Source organism: Bombus impatiens, unplaced genomic scaffold (assembly GCF_000188095.3).
Source record: "Bombus impatiens unplaced genomic scaffold, BIMP_2.2 scf_0217, whole genome shotgun sequence".
Taxonomy (NCBI): domain Eukaryota; kingdom Metazoa; phylum Arthropoda; class Insecta; order Hymenoptera; family Apidae; genus Bombus; species Bombus impatiens.
This window is the reverse complement of record NT_176636.1, coordinates 3,351,929-3,367,098: the sequence shown is the minus strand read 5'-3', so window position 1 is coordinate 3,367,098 and position 15,170 is coordinate 3,351,929. Positions and strand designations below refer to the sequence as shown.

The following is a 15,170-nucleotide window of genomic DNA, read 5'->3' as shown; positions in this document are numbered from 1 at the left end:
ATAATGAATAAATAAAGAGAAGACAATTTTACTATATAAATGAAAAAAAGCAATTCCTTCATACTTCTTTAATTTTTAGTAACTGTATGTAGAAAAAACCTTTGTTGCTTTTTCATAAATATTTCTTCCATATTTTTTTAATTCTTTATATTTTGTAAAATTTAATTCTGCAATAATAAGGTGAATTCATTGTAAGATTATACGCATTTTATTATACATTTTTAATGACTTAAGGAGAGGGATACAGTTACCATTTTTTATTATGTATAGATAAATTAAAATATTGTTCTAATTCTGTCCAAAATCTAAAGGTAAGTAGAGTTGGTATCCGAAGTTCCACGAGAACCAACTGATCGTACTATATGAGGATAAGGAATACGAAAACCTTCGAACATTGCATTTCCCTTTCTCACATCAAATGATTGACTCGACATATTCGCCCCACACGAAAAATATGAATTTGATGCAGGTCTAAAAAATAAAAGGAATTTTCCAGGAATTATCTTCTTTAGAATTTGAAGTTATAAAATAGTTTGAAATTTTTAATTTTGGACTTGTATCCATATACCTCATTTTTGAACTTCTGTTGTTGCCAGATTTTATTGGTGTAGATACATCACTTAAAGAGTTTAAAGTCCTATTTTGCATCTCGAAAGACATTAATTTCTTTTTCTGTTCAGTATTTTCCATTTTCAGTTTAATATATTTATCTCTCACCATTTTCATGTTTTGAGTTAGGCTATAGTAGTGGGACTTCAATGTTTCGTATTTTTTGTCCTTGAGAATTTGATTAAAAACATATGTTTCTTTCAATTCAACATACAAAAGTTAGGAAAAAGAAAAAAGAAAAAGAAAGTAAGAAACACACGATTTCATGAAAGCGTTGTATCATAATTTTCATTTGATTATTCTGAAAACCACATATTTTGTGTAATGATTCCAATGATTCATTCAATGGAGCAAAGAAATTCTCTACTTTCGATAATGATGGTTGCTGTAACTCGACAGAAAAAATATCAATCTGCTGACATTGAGGACACTGTTTTTCAGCTAAATTATGAAAGAGAAAACAGATTTATTTTTATATACAATATGAGCATATATTTATAGCATGAGTAATATTTATCATTTTATGCTGTTTATTATTGCCTTGTTGTATGCATCCATTACAATATATGTGACCGCATTGAGTCAAGCAAAATGGTTTTTTTCCTCTATGTGGTGTGGCAAAACACTTGTTACATATAAACATATCCATCTCTGTTAAAAAGAACAAACAACGTTTATACTTTACTTTCGAATAAAATCCACAATTTAAATTATCTATGGTGTATTGGTAATTTTATTTTGCGCTGAATCAGTAAAATTAGCACATGTGGCGGGAAATTCAAATATCTCAATAAATTAAAAAGATGAATTACAAAAGAAAATTCGTATTTTAAGATTACATTGTATTTCCTCTATAATTAATATTATTGGATTTTATTTTTAAACAAATTTTACTTTGTAACTCTCATAAAAATACATTTTTTTCAATTCTTGCTTCAAATTTGCTGCGAACTTATCAAATAACCTAATACATACATTCAAATAAATAAGAAATTACTAAAGATTCTCATCTTGTAAATTCTTGTAAAAAATAATTTAATGTAAGTTACAATGTTTGAAATTTATCGAGTCCTGAAAAATCAACATGGAAGACAAAAAGGGTCTCGTTCTGCACATGCGTGACATGCAATAAATGTCTCAAAGACAGAGATATTCTATTCATCTCTATATATCTTGTAGCGAGAACTTTGTTGTCTTTGTTGATTTTCAAAACTCATTTTTCAAACAGTTTTTCCTATCGAGTCTGAAGGTCCAGATCTGTTTGTAAGACCGTAATATTGAGAGAACCTGAATTAATAACTAATAACTAATAACTGCTTATGATAATAATTAATAATTGTTGATACTAAAGATAACCTGTCTCTGCACATGAGTAGTGTATTATTAACTGATATTGTTATGTGTTGATAATGGTGTCTTTGAAAAGGTATTGTAAATCGAATATATATAAGTTGTATACTATTGTAATGTTATTTGTTCATTACTCCATATATTTTATTTAGGATAGATAACTTAAAATTAATACAACTCGTGAAAGAACATGAACTACTATACAATTCTTCTGCTGAGAATTATGGATCTAACGTCGCACGAAATAATGCATGGAAAGAAATTGCGAGGATTATGGGATTGTCAAGTAAGGAATAAATTTAATATTATTTAAGTGTGAAATACACAAAAAGTAGTAAAATTATATTGAATACCAAAAACCAAATATTTATAAACTATCTATATTCTAATAATAGATAGTTATTAGATCCAGTTTGAGTCATGTATATCCAAAGAGAACAACAGGATTAGTTGATTAACCATATATTTGTATACTGTCTTTTTTGGACTACTAAATTGGAACTTTTCAGATGCTACATGATCTTCTCATAATTTTAACAACTTTGACCCTTAGACGACTAATAAATAATAAAAACTGTATATTAAGATAATGGCAAATAACTTACTTAAAGATAAAGAATTGTGTGATAGATTTCAAAGCAGCTGTGTTTACATAGATCTACACCATACTGTCCGTAACAGTATTTTATATCTTTCTTTTTATTATTTTTTATACATACAATATCTTTGTAGATCTGAATTTTTTTCTTCAGAACAAATTTTTGAATGTAAAGACAATGTGTAAACTAAAATATCATATATAAATTGTATGACTTCTTTATCCGTTGTGAACAATGATTCATGATACATATATGTTAAGCATGTTATATAAAACATTTTGAAATTTCATTAACACTACAATGAGGTATGACTATTATGGTTATATCAGTAAAGTTTAAAACCAATCTGAAAATATACACAGAATATTAGATACGCAGATAGTCGTCTAGGGGTTAAACTATGTAAAAAATTTATTACAATTTTATCATATATACCATTATATGTGTACCCTTGGGCAGTTATATAAAACAAAAAATGAACAGAATAAAATAAAGGAAATAAAACAAAAAAAAGTGGGCAAGATGCACTATTTCAAGCATCCTGTACTTATTGCAAAATGTGTGTTAATTATAAACTTTGTTCTATTTTAGCTGCACGATGTAAAAGGAGATGGATTATTATGAGAGATCAGTATCTAAGATTTCTACGGAAATCAACAGTAATCAACAGGAAGCCATCAGTAAGAAAAAAACGGACTCCAAAACCATATCAGTACCACTCTGAAATGGAATTCTTAAAGCCATATTTTAGGCAAGCAACATTTTATGGATGGTTACCGGAATTTTATACTCACAATGTGCGAAGATCGCCTCGTATTTCAGATATTATAATAGAAAATACCAATTTAAACAACACCAATGATGAAAAATTAAGATCTGAATCGATATCTGTAATGACTATACCATCGGATCCTCTTCCAACTCAACAACTTTCAAATTCAAATTCAAAGAACGCATATGAGAAACCTCGTATAATCGGATCTTCATCTCTCGTAATGGAATATGCAAATGATAAACAATGTGAAACTCGTGATGTTCTAACAAAATACTTCGAAACTGTAGCTGAAACAGTTCGAGAATTTCCACCAGCATTACAAGTGAAAGTAAAATCAGAAATATCAAAGATAGTTCATCAAGCTGAAATGGAACATATTCATCAAATTCAACTACAACCATACGGACAATTGATAAACAGTTTTCCAGAACCCGAGCAAATGTCTCTTAATAACGTTATGAATTCGCAATATACAGTCGGACATACTTTAACAAAAATTGAACATCCTGGATGAAGATCGCCGCTAAATGTTTTATTGAAATAGTCTATAATAAATTGAGAAAATTCACAACCTTCATCAACAATTTATGTTTTTTGACAAGTTTGGAATTGTAATTATCTATATATATATATTGTAATTATATACTATATATACATTTTGAAAGCATTTATTTAATAAGTAATAGCATGTTAAATAGAAATTAAAGTTCTGGGATTCTTGTGATGAGGAGAAACATAGGACAAGGTATGAGAATTTAAATTTTAACATTGGACTTAATATATAAGCAAAATCACTCAGGTTCAAATATGTTTAAATATAATGATCAAGATTAAATATAGATTAGGAATTTATTCAGCTTTGATTATACCGCAAGCCCAACGATCTCCCGAATTTCCAGTAGACGCAGAAAGAGGACTGCTGCCTCTTCCAAGATCATCTTCGCCGGAATGAATGACAATTGCACGTCCTATGATATTGTTATTTCCAGTAAAAGAAATAATAGAATCTTTGATATTTACATCAGCAACTCCGCTTTCGTTTGCTAATATGTTACCTAGATCGCCAACATGTCTCACTGGACTATTTTGTCCACCGTGAGTGACCTAAAAGTAGAAATCAAAGATAGATTTCTTTTATAAGCATCATTTATAGCTCGGTCATATTTTATACGTAATTTACTAAGAATTGAATGCAAATTTTAATGTGGCCTTGTTATTAAATAATAACTTACATTCTCAGGATTGAAATGTGGACCGGTAGACATACAACCATCTCGTAAATCTCCCTTTTCGTGTACATGGATACCATGTAATCCTGGTGTAAGTCCATATACCTTCCCGGTAATTTCAATTAAATTATCCTCGCATTGAACCAAAGTTAGTTCCCCTGTTACATTTTTCGTTTTAGCATTATTTGGTACCAAATGGACGTGTGCAGCTTTTAGCTATGAGATATGAATTTCGTAATATTAAATAATTATATTAAGTAATTTATAAGAGTATAAATTAATTTCTTTTTTTAGGAATATTTCTTAATTTCTTTTTAATGAAACCGATATTTTGGCAAACATACCTGTGCAATGAAAGTGAGCAGTATGATTATTCGATTCATGGTGAAATATTCTGAAAATAAAATAAAATAATTATATAATATTGTATACAATTATTATATGGCAAAGGTTCCATAAATTTCTATAATTTTGACCTACTTTGAGAACCGTTAAGTTAGAATTAAATTGATTATCAATTTGTTTATGAATCAATTTTTGATCTATAAATAACGAATTCTATCTGTTCATTTTAAATCTAAATGTTAATTAAAAAGGAAGATCGATTATGTTTTAAAAAATATCAAAAAATAATTTTAGTTTGAAAATATATTCATACCATGAAAAATAAAAACTTATATAATTATATTAATAGATACTAAAAATTACTTGTACTCTTTTTAACATTTTTTTAAAATAAAAATGACAAATCTACAATAACTATGATGATAAAATTATTCTTAAATTATAGTAACGTGCAAAATAAGAAAAATAAGAAATTTTTATCAAGCACGTAAACTTGTGAGATAATAGTCGATTAAAAGATTAAAAATAAATATTACGCCGTAAGCGAACGAACCTTTCAATCTTGAAGAATAAACGCAGAAAGTGAAAGGGACGTACTACATATGTACATTTATGCACGTATAATGACAAACTGGTTGCATGCTGTGCTGAAGGCCTACTTATACTATTCGTACTATTTGATGTATCCCCACTCGCTATTCCTTCAAAATGGTTATGAGCAATTACTTCGAGAATGATCCTGCTCCATTAATTTACCTATTACCGCGACAAAATGATCGTCAAAGACGATGAAAGATTTTAGACCTAGATTTCACTGGCAACAAAGAGAATAATTCTTATATCTTATAGAAGTTAATTCGAAATGGATTAGATTAACATCTAATAATTTACCAATTAATAATTTTAATAAGTTGATGTACTATAACTTATAAATTTCTTTTTGCAATTTTATGTTAACTAGAATAATCAGATAACTTATAATTTGCAAAACTTACTTTGCAGATGTTTTTTGTTTTGTTATATTGAATTTCTCTTTTATAATGCAAAATAAATTATTGATATACGTATATATTGTGACTTGTCACTCGTAAAATTTCACTAATAATATTTTAGTAAATTGACGAAGTTCAGGTTGGGCTCTGGAAAATTCTGCAAATTCCATGTCTTTTTCCTGATGATTGCATTAATGTATAAACATGAGTGTTTATATACATATAAACATGACGCAATATCGTAAAAGATTACTAGAGTTGCCAAGCAAATTTAAAGATTGAGTAACCCCCTTTATATATATACACAAAAATTGAATGGCCATGAAAAATACTCCCAGAACAACTTTCGTTTAATTCGTTATGTAGGTCTTATTTCAATATATTTCAAGGACAAAAATAATTGTAAGACTAACGCTATTAAGAAGAATGCTATTATATTTGTCATCACGGCAATTTCCTTAAATTCTCAAAACATGTTATTATCTTTTAATTGGTTTATAATCCTTATTAATTTAAGAAAACTACTTTTGATCTTTTATTTATGTTGTAAAGATGAAAATTGTTTGCAACCATTTTCTACAACAAAATTGAAAATTATTTACAGCGTATGTGATGGTAGGTGGAGACAACTACGACGCAAATTGCTCTCTTTTGTTTGCTTGAATCCTTCTTCTAACGAATACCGGATATTATATTTGTAAAGCACTGATTTTCAGTTCATCTACGTGAACATGAATCATCTAATCTCAATTCATCTACGCAACAATGTTTCTTGCAGTTGAATAAAGCGCAATTCTTCACCTTTTTTTTCTTCAATTTGTTTTCTTCAACTTGACTTTTTGTTACCTCAACATTACTTTAATCTTTTACATTAATTTTCAATAAACAAAATAAAATTTTATTTTTGTAACACTGTATTGTAAAATTGTATTTTTGTAATTTTATTTTTGTTCCAGGATTCACACATTTTTTAGCGTTCCAAAAAAATTTTGTATAATGCATATATGTACCTTTCAAATTCACATTTATAAAGTATTCTTAAATATTACTACATATTTTTTATACATCTATTTAGTTTATCATCTTGGCTTTCAGTTTTTTTATTTGTATGAGATATTTTACTACTTTTTTAGAATTAGAGCCTATTTTGTAAAATAATTAAAAAATTGTTTCCTCGCAAATTAAAACGCGGACTTTCAAATAACAAAATGTTGTACAACGATAAAACACTTTATAAAGTACGATGCACGATTGACACAAACCTACCGATGTTGTGGCAATACTGACCGATTATTTTTCACCCTCTCGAAATTTCGACATATATTTATTTTGCTAATCATTTGTCACAAGAATATGCAAGGCTCCGTTGCCTTGGTAACATAACAGAAAAATCAATTTATTTTTAATTTCATGAGCCGTCTATACGCGCATATGAAAAAACATTAAAACAAAATATCTCGTGACCCATGTGTTAAGTATATTTTCATGCTAAGTCATAGTTACATAATTAAATTAATGTTTTATCGTCGGTATCATTTATATGATTATACTGAATCTCTTCTTCGATTTGTTCAATTTTTTCAACTCGGTATCCATCGTGACGCGTATCGTTTTCTTCTTTCTTAGAATATTCTCCCAATTAAACGAATGCTGAAACGGATGCTTCTGTAAATCAGCTAACACTTTAGCCTGCGTTTCCATAAAATGGTAAATGATCTCTTCATTCGGGTCAATTCGTTGCATTTCCTTAAAATTCATTAGAGAAAGAATCATAAATGAAAAAAGATCATAATTAAAATACGGTAAGGACATCCTCTAATAATATTAATCGATCGATCATAGTACACAGTAGCTGACGAAACTATTTGGACACTTCTATCAAAACTTTTATATCCATGTTGTATGTAAAATATTTTGAAACATTAGCACTGTAATAAGACATAATTGTCATGATTATACTGATCAAATTTGAAACTTCAGTTCTGTGTAACATATATAATATATTCATAAAAGGTGTCTGTACAAGTGTTCCACTACTTTCATCAGAAAAATTAGACGCGATATAAGACACATAACAATGGCCAATAATAAAGAACAATAGTAATAATAATGAAAATCATGTAAATGCTCGGGAAGCTCTCTTTAAAATATTTAGGTGTATTGTATTCAACATCTTTTTTCTTGTAACGATGTAATAATGATACAATGATTATGCAATAAGACGAAACGAGATGAATAAATTGGACGTTGTGATATAGTGTGTTAAGTTATTATTGACCTTCTGATGATTCTCCATAGGCAAATTAGATCAGTTATATCCAAGTTTAACTTTTTTAGTATTCTAAACTATCAAAAATTTAAAAAAAGATTCTGAAGTATTTAACTCCTCTACTACAGTTAATCGCCTCTAATAAAATTACTCTGTTAATCCGCGTTAATCGTGTACTCTTCGAATCATTTTTGATGAAAAAATTCAGAGATAAAATTTTGTAGTAGTTTGCCTATAGAATCTGCCTATGGAGGGATTATCATAGAATTTTCTGCTATATGTTTCAAACTATAATCCAACTTTCGTCATTCCATTTACCATCATTTCCTCTTCGAGTATAGTGTCCTCCACAGTAACTGGTTTATCGATTCTTCCTGGCACTGGCGCCACGGAAATTCTTTTGGTCTCTGGCTGATGTTTAGGGAAGAAAAGGTTTTTGGTGTGCTCAAAAATACTTTCTTGCATTTTTAATGTCTGCCGTAATTTTTTCTTCTTCCTTTCTGCATCCTGCCGTAATCTTAGAATAGGTTCACGCTGCCTTTCGAGGTCGTCTTTCTTTAAACCTTTCTTCTCCAGAAGTACTTGCTGCATGTGCTTCAACTCCCTTGTTTTCCATCTTTCACGTGATTCTTCAATCATATCCCATGTTCTCTAAAAATTCGTCCCAATTAACGATCAAATAACAGTTTAAATTCTTTTTCTTATTATTATTACATTAAAAAGAAGTCCGGTTCTATAAGCTGATCTTTTTCTTTTAGTAATATTAATTTTTAGTAATATTAGTTTAGTAACATTAGTTTAGTTATATTAGTTTAAAAGAAACATACTAAGCCTTTTTTTAGAGGCTCTACTAAAGGTCCAGCTTCCATTGTTTTAGTGGTGACTGCTTTCTCTTCTTCCTCTTGTTTCTTCCTCTCTGCTTTTCTTTGTTTTTCTTTGATTTCCTTATAAGCCGTTTGTGTCCATCTCTCTAACCATTCTCTACAGCTCTTTACCTGGAATTACCCGTCCGAATGGGTTAATAACCCATTTAAAGCTAATGAGTATGCCATGAGAAAAAAATTGTAATTGTATTCGAAAAGATAAAAAAATTATTCTGAAGAAGTTGAAGAATTAAAATATTACAATCCTGAAAAATTGTATACAAAGATAATAGTGAATTAAAATAAAATAGTACAAGAAGAATAAGTGAAAATAAAGATCTGTGTTGTTTAGACATAGTATAGAAAATGAGCAATTCAGTAGTTTGGCCAATTTATATCGTGACGTTGATAGATTAAATTAAGTTTAAAATATCATTTCATTTTGTACAAATTTACCCTTTTAACTTGGCGTTCGATAAAATTACTCATCCATTCTACACAAGCGGTGTCCTTCTTGAAAAAAACATCGGGAGCGAGAAACATCCTTAAGATACCATTGAAATCGCAAAATCCTACGCATTGTGGAGTCAAATATAATTCGTGTGTGTATATCCCTGTAATTATGCGACCTGACAGACTCTGCATGACGCATGGTTCTTCTGTTTTCACCATGAAATCCCATAATTCGACGGTACCATCTAATCGTGTTAGAATTACTATCGTGGGGCGATAACTACCCCAAGAAATAGCAGTGAGGCTATATAAAAGGATAAATTATTTTTTTGTATATAAAAGTAAAGGAAAAGAACGTGATAAGTTACATTTTCTTTTACAGGGGAACAATTTTAAAAGTCAATACAAGATGACTATTCATGTTGTATACTAATTTCTCACAAATATCTTCGTGTCAAATATCTCATAGCTTCTATATACATTTCTAGATTAGGTTCAATATAATCAAGACACTCGTGTCTCATTATAATGTTAATGAAATGTCGAAATGTTTTATATAATACATACAACATATATATATATACATATAAATGTTCTCTAACTGTACAAATGCTTCCGAGAGCTATTATATTCGAGAGACATTATATTTCGAGAGCATTATAATTATAATGAAATGTTTTAAAAATCCGAAATGTACCTAACTTGTGATTTCTTCCAAAATAACGGTATACCAATATCCTCCTTCCAAATAGCGAATATTTTGCCACCTATGGTTGCAAGCCACGATGTATTTAGTCTAGATCTAACAGAATGTGTTATAGGACCATCGTGTATTCTTTTAAACCAACGCCATTGACATACTTCCGTATTAATATTTAAATCTGTTGTGAAATCGTATCCCTCCCACGTGATGCAACCAAAATCGCCTAGAAAATCAAATGTAGTTAAATTAAAATTAAATTAATGATTTAAAAATATACAAGGCGTTTGATTTATCTTGTATTGCTTAATATTTTACAATTATTTTATATACAAAAAATTGTACCAAGACAAAGAAATTTAAGATATACCTGTGTAGTAAAAATAAATATAATATATAATTAATATACATAAATAAAAAAATACCTACAGCACAATACCTACTTTTTCTTTTTATAAATTGTTTTTTTATACCTTCAACAGTACCGACATGTATCATCGGTTTCATCACATAATCTGGTTTCTTGATAACATTTTCAAAATACCTCCGGATAGTTACATCTTGCGTTGATGAAGCAACGTCAGTGCATTTTTTCATAAATTTCGGTGCATACATGCTCATAGTAGTTATTACTACGTTTCGACTTTCGTTTGGATGTTGGATTGTCAAGACATAATAGGGCTTGAAAATACGGTCCAGTACTTTAAACGGAGATATCGACTTTGCCAATGCTTCTGGTCTTATTACGGTCTCTTTCCTTTTCTCCTTTTTCTCCTTCTTATACATCTGCCATCTTATAAATAATAACAATTTCTGATTAACTCGCTAGTAAAGATTAATTCAATAAGAAACTGTAAACCATATTTTAATTTCCGACTAATTCCTTCTTTTTTATTTAATTTATGAAAGTGCATAATCGTGAACGAATAAACTTTTCTGATCGAAGCTAAAAAAGGTATAAAACAGATGAAAATGATGACTTATTAAAAAACAATATTCATCATATATTTATGTAACAAAATAAAATAATAAGGGATAACATTTCATTTCTGGAGAACCTTCATTTTAATTTAATTAGTTTATATTTAATGGCAAATACTTGCACTTTAAGTAAATCGTATTCTAGTTTCTGAATGTGTAATCTCCTTTTCTCTCTAATAATATTGATCACAAAGTTGAAATAAACATATATTTTTTATAATGATAAGAAAAACTGGAAGATTATTTGTTTATCGGGTAAAAATTGTATATCAACTCGATATTAAAAAATATATAAAAACTCAATATTAACTTCTATAATCTAATTATAACGAATACTCTGTTTTAGATGTTTTCTATATTTTATATATCTTAGTTTTTAAGTATTTTTGAAATGCTCAAAGCGTGCTCCTATTTACATACTCGTACTAGGGTTAAAGTACTCTAAAATATTAAATTAATTATGATATCCCCACAACATGTATAATAAGTAATGAATCGAATTTACTTAAAAAAAAGACCAACTTTTCATCTAACTTCAAGTTCCAGAAAGCGATCGTACCATCCTCGCTTGCAGTTACAAATTGCGACGATAAATCATTGACACTAGTGTCTTCTGGCAACGATGTAATTCTGCCACTGGAATCAAGCTGATCATACGGAGAAATCCATATAATCTGAGTAATAGCCGCTTTCTGGCTCTCTTTTAACGAGGACATTGCAGTAGGTCTGATTACGGACGTTCCAATTACTTCCTGCATCCATATGGTCAAAGTCTTTATCGCGATTCTATGCTTGATTTGAGCAGCTGTATACACAATTACCGCTTCCACTTTTTCGATTTTACCTGGGATGTGCCATAGTACGATCTGTAATAGTTTAAACATGGTATTTTATAAACATAAAACATTAAAATTATTAGTAATTGAGGACGTTAATTGATAAGTACATTTTTATTGATTTTTTTCATTTTAATGTTAAATTATAATTATATTGTACATTAAATATTGTTATGAAATACTCATATTTTTTAATAATAGTCTTCTTAGCACTTTAGATTATTAATACTTAACTGGCCATTTGCGCAACCACCTACGATCAGATTTCCATCTAGTGGACTCACAGCTACGGATGTCACTTCCCTTGGACATTCAAGAACCAATTTTGGTGTCAAACGATCGTTGAACGACCATACGAGAACAAAATTATTGTCGCAAGCCTTAACTACCTGGGACGGAAAATTCGAGATTTACTATCTTAAAAATTTAAGAAATCTAAGAAATTGGAAGAAAGACATCTTTTTTGTAGATTCACCTCCTCGTTAGATTTAGGTCCAATTAGATGTTGACTCTTTGAGTAGCTCGTGTAGGCAGCAAACGCTATACCAGACCATAATGGATGCCAGCAAAGGTCATTGATGACTTTATTAGCCACGTGCTGTTCGTCGTGAAAGCTCAAGTGTTCCTCATAACTTACAGGTATCGGCCACTGTGTGTCTCTTATGTTCCTCACTAAATTGCCATAATCGTTCGTGTAAATGTCCCAAGTAGCATTTAACAACAACTACAATAGTATAAAGACAAGAATAGACGAATTATATTACATATTATATATTATTATTAGATTGAAAAAAAACTAACTTGATCGCACACATAGTCACTGAAACGATGAAGGAAGCTCCTCAAAGATTCTACTTTATCTGGCGTAAATTTCGATATATCCGGAGACTTATATTCATATTTGTACTGAACCCAACAATTTGTAAGTACCGAAAGAGCAGTTTGAGTTTCCACGTCTCGAACATCCGGAGTAACTTGAGTCATATTATTTAACAGTTTACGTGGAATATTTTCAAAGATTTGACGGTAAGGGAGAAGTTCGATGTATCCATCTCTAACATCGTCTACTTTTCTGTCTTCGAATTGGAATGATGCATTGAATATATCTGCTGTTCCTATTACCTAAAATGAACCGATGATGTACGCAATACACTATCATCCAAAAGTGAACATTTACTTATTTTTAATGTAATATAATTGCAAAATTATCAAAAAGAATATTCAGGACGACTTTATCTTAAAAATCGTAAAATATTACATTATATATATATATATATATAATATATATATATAATATATATATATAATATATATATATATAATTATATACCATAGATTCCCTATATGTGTATAGTAAAAGTCCATCTCATTCTCCAAAATTATATTAATAAAAAGTGACATGTTTGTTGCAAAAAACTCTTTTCTTCATTCTAGTATTGCCTACATGATAAAAGTACTTTCATTCATTCCCTTATTTCGCCTTCCACTTTTTTACCTCGATCTCTAACAGCGGTCTAGTATTCTTAACGATGGACGCCTCGATCTCTACACTGCTGTTAAATTCCTGCCATTTCCCTAACGGTTTATAGACGGCGGTCCTCACACGACTTTCATGTTCCTCTCTTTGTTTCTGAATTTGTTCGATCACAGCATCTCGACCATCCTCCGTCAAGCATATGTAGAACTGACCTTCTTCGGTTAACGATGGAACATAACCGATTAATATCTTCGAATTCGGAAACATTCGAATCTCGTTTTTTATTGGCAGGAAATCGCTACTGTCTTCGTGGAGATCTATATTGTCTTCAATGATCTCTTTCCGAACGTATACCCAAGGATACTCGGTGCTAACGTTTTCTCCTATGACACAGCCAACTACCTTTTGCGTTAGAGACGACAAGTTGATCCTTGCTATACCTGGTGCACCCTGAACAAGAACGTACTACTTAATAGGTTGTTTATTTGATCTAGAAAAGACCAGTGATCGAATAAGAACATAATTGAGGAGTTTTTTGGGCGGAAGAACCAATAAAACAATATAAAGAAATAAAATGACATTGATTTGGATTACTAGTGAAACAGAATAGCGAATTTCTTTCGGTGGTTCGGGTACATAATCCACCGAAGCAAGACGTAGAAGATCGCTGGTTGATGGACCGGAAGCAGAATAAGAATCTAAATCGAAAATTGTTCTTCGTCTTTCTTTTAATGTACTTATGTCCAAGCGTACTGTCTCCTTTGCTTCCTTTTCCCAATCTATGGTTTCGCTAGAAATAGCTTCACAGAAAATTCTAATTAATTATATTTATAACGTTTCATAAAATTAATTAGTTATGGTTAATTAAAGAGTTTACTATTGATTGACAAAATGAAGACTAACACTTTACTGCTTCCGTCCAGTCCTTTTCATATTTAGGCATGTATCCATAATCTTCAGCTTCGAAATAATCGTCATCATACATGGCATCTTCTGCTGGCGCAGAATATTCCATTTTCCTTGATTCTTCAACTGTACTTTCATATTCTCCCTGTTCAGTTTCTTCATTTTGAAGAATTTTGTCATCTTGATTAGGTTGCTCATCTTGTTTCTCTTTCTCTTCATTATGAGGCCCATGTTCATCAGCCATTATATTTCAGTTAATTATGCGAAAATAGTAGAAAAATGATATAAATAATATTAAATTATTTAAACACGTTAAACAGAAATTTGTACATACATTTCTGTCACACGTGACGTTGTCGACTATGCTATGACAGGAATCTGACAAATATATATGTATTGTATTCGATTTATAATCGTACCACGAACGAGGTACTGAACGAGATGTGAGATCTTAATATTGACATACGAATACCTCTACAATACTTGTTCATCCTATTACAGAGCATACACTGCTTTTACATGTATCAATTAATCTTTGGCAAACGATGCCAAGCTAAGGATTACGCTACTTGTAGTCCAATTTAGGCCTCAATAAACTCTGTTCTTTCTTTTATTTAAGCTGTAGAAATATAGAATTTTATGTTTTTCGGAATTTCATAGGAAAATTTACTTTCAATTTAAACATTGATTAGGCATGTATAATCACTGATTAGTCAATATATGTATTTGACTTTATCGACTATCGGTAACTTTTTTTTTAAATTTTAAGTTATAAAATGTATATAT

At 29.9% G+C, this 15,170-nt stretch overlaps 4 protein-coding genes and 1 long non-coding RNA gene across 8 annotated transcripts; 2 read left to right on the top strand and 3 right to left on the bottom strand.

The window, feature by feature from the left end:
* Positions 1-141: 141 nt before the first annotated feature.
* On the bottom strand, positions 142-1,545 carry LOC105680514. Of its 2 annotated transcripts, XR_004461417.1 has the most exons (4): positions 869-1,545; positions 569-777; positions 252-471; positions 142-167 (listed from the first exon to the last, which is right to left on the bottom strand). XR_004461417.1 is itself a non-coding variant. In XM_033319873.1 (3 exons), exons 1-3 carry the CDS (start codon positions 899-901, stop codon positions 306-308), a joined length of 408 nt encoding a protein of 135 aa, XP_033175764.1. In that variant the 5' UTR covers positions 902-1,545; the 3' UTR covers positions 197-305. The 2 variants fall into 2 exon arrangements, 1 of the variants encoding a protein (XP_033175764.1); XM_033319873.1 differs by lacking the exon at positions 142-167 and having other exon boundaries at positions 197-471.
* Positions 1,546-1,780: 235 nt separating this feature from the next.
* LOC105680526 lies at positions 1,781-4,144 on the top strand. The gene is made up of 3 exons (XM_012383510.3): positions 1,781-2,035; positions 2,112-2,245; positions 3,150-4,144. Exons 1-3 carry the CDS (start codon positions 2,019-2,021, stop codon positions 3,845-3,847), a joined length of 849 nt encoding a protein of 282 aa, XP_012238933.1. The 5' UTR covers positions 1,781-2,018; the 3' UTR covers positions 3,848-4,144.
* On the bottom strand, positions 3,988-5,579 carry LOC100744846 (superoxide dismutase [Cu-Zn], chloroplastic). Its single transcript, XM_024366457.2, has 4 exons — positions 5,461-5,579; positions 4,907-4,956; positions 4,566-4,778; positions 3,988-4,437 (listed from the first exon to the last, which is right to left on the bottom strand). The coding sequence occupies exons 2-4, from the start codon at positions 4,943-4,945 to the stop codon at positions 4,183-4,185; spliced, it is 507 nt and encodes a 168-aa protein (XP_024222225.1). The 5' UTR covers positions 4,946-4,956; positions 5,461-5,579; the 3' UTR covers positions 3,988-4,182.
* A 1,415-nt stretch (positions 5,580-6,994) lies between these two features.
* On the bottom strand, positions 6,995-15,000 carry LOC100742178 (WD repeat-containing protein 63). Of its 2 annotated transcripts, none has more exons than XM_012383511.3 (13): positions 14,382-15,000; positions 14,073-14,278; positions 13,497-13,928; positions 12,803-13,123; positions 12,477-12,725; positions 12,235-12,390; positions 11,688-12,031; positions 10,658-10,977; positions 10,182-10,410; positions 9,488-9,788; positions 8,996-9,163; positions 8,487-8,819; positions 6,995-7,645 (listed from the first exon to the last, which is right to left on the bottom strand). In XM_012383511.3, the coding sequence occupies exons 1-13, from the start codon at positions 14,626-14,628 to the stop codon at positions 7,436-7,438; spliced, it is 3,516 nt and encodes a 1,171-aa protein (XP_012238934.1). In that variant the 5' UTR covers positions 14,629-15,000; the 3' UTR covers positions 6,995-7,435. The 2 variants fall into 2 exon arrangements, with proteins under 2 accessions (XP_012238934.1, XP_024222221.1); XM_024366453.2 differs by having other exon boundaries at positions 7,505-8,413.
* Positions 12,538-13,223, top strand: LOC117151463. Of its 2 annotated transcripts, none has more exons than XR_004461418.1 (3): positions 12,538-12,640; positions 12,786-12,923; positions 12,998-13,223. It is a non-coding gene; the product is annotated as an uncharacterized LOC117151463 (long non-coding RNA). The 2 variants fall into 2 exon arrangements; XR_004461419.1 differs by having other exon boundaries at positions 12,608-12,695.
* Positions 15,001-15,170: the final 170 nt, after the last annotated feature.

Excerpts from the sequence above, each read along its gene's own strand:
- LOC100742178 (XM_012383511.3), bottom strand. The coding sequence starts at position 14,628 with ATGGCTGATGAACATGGGCCTCATAATGAAGAGAAAGAGAAACAAGAT. Across the intron at positions 9,789-10,181 it reads TGGAAGAAATCACAAGTTAG|CCTCACTGCTATTTCTTGGG; the intron begins GTACATTTCGGA and ends CCTTTTATATAG. Across the intron at positions 9,164-9,487 it reads TCGAACGCCAAGTTAAAAGG|GTAAAGAGCTGTAGAGAATG; the intron begins GTAAATTTGTAC and ends GGGTAATTCCAG.
- LOC105680514 (XM_033319873.1), bottom strand. The coding sequence starts at position 901 with ATGAAAATTATGATACAACGCTTTCATGAAATC. Across the intron at positions 778-868 it reads TACAACGCTTTCATGAAATC|GACAAAAAATACGAAACATT; the intron begins GTGTGTTTCTTA and ends CAAATTCTCAAG. Across the intron at positions 472-568 it reads AACAGAAGTTCAAAAATGAG|ACCTGCATCAAATTCATATT; the intron begins GTATATGGATAC and ends TTTATTTTTTAG.
- LOC100744846 (XM_024366457.2), bottom strand. The coding sequence starts at position 4,945 with ATGAATCGAATAATCATACTGCTCACTTTCATTGCACAG. Across the intron at positions 4,779-4,906 it reads TGCTCACTTTCATTGCACAG|CTAAAAGCTGCACACGTCCA; the intron begins GTATGTTTGCCA and ends CATATCTCATAG. Across the intron at positions 4,438-4,565 it reads CACATTTCAATCCTGAGAAT|GTCACTCACGGTGGACAAAA; the intron begins GTAAGTTATTAT and ends TTCTACTTTTAG.
- LOC105680526 (XM_012383510.3), top strand. Across the intron at positions 2,246-3,149 it reads GAGGATTATGGGATTGTCAA|CTGCACGATGTAAAAGGAGA; the intron begins GTAAGGAATAAA and ends GTTCTATTTTAG.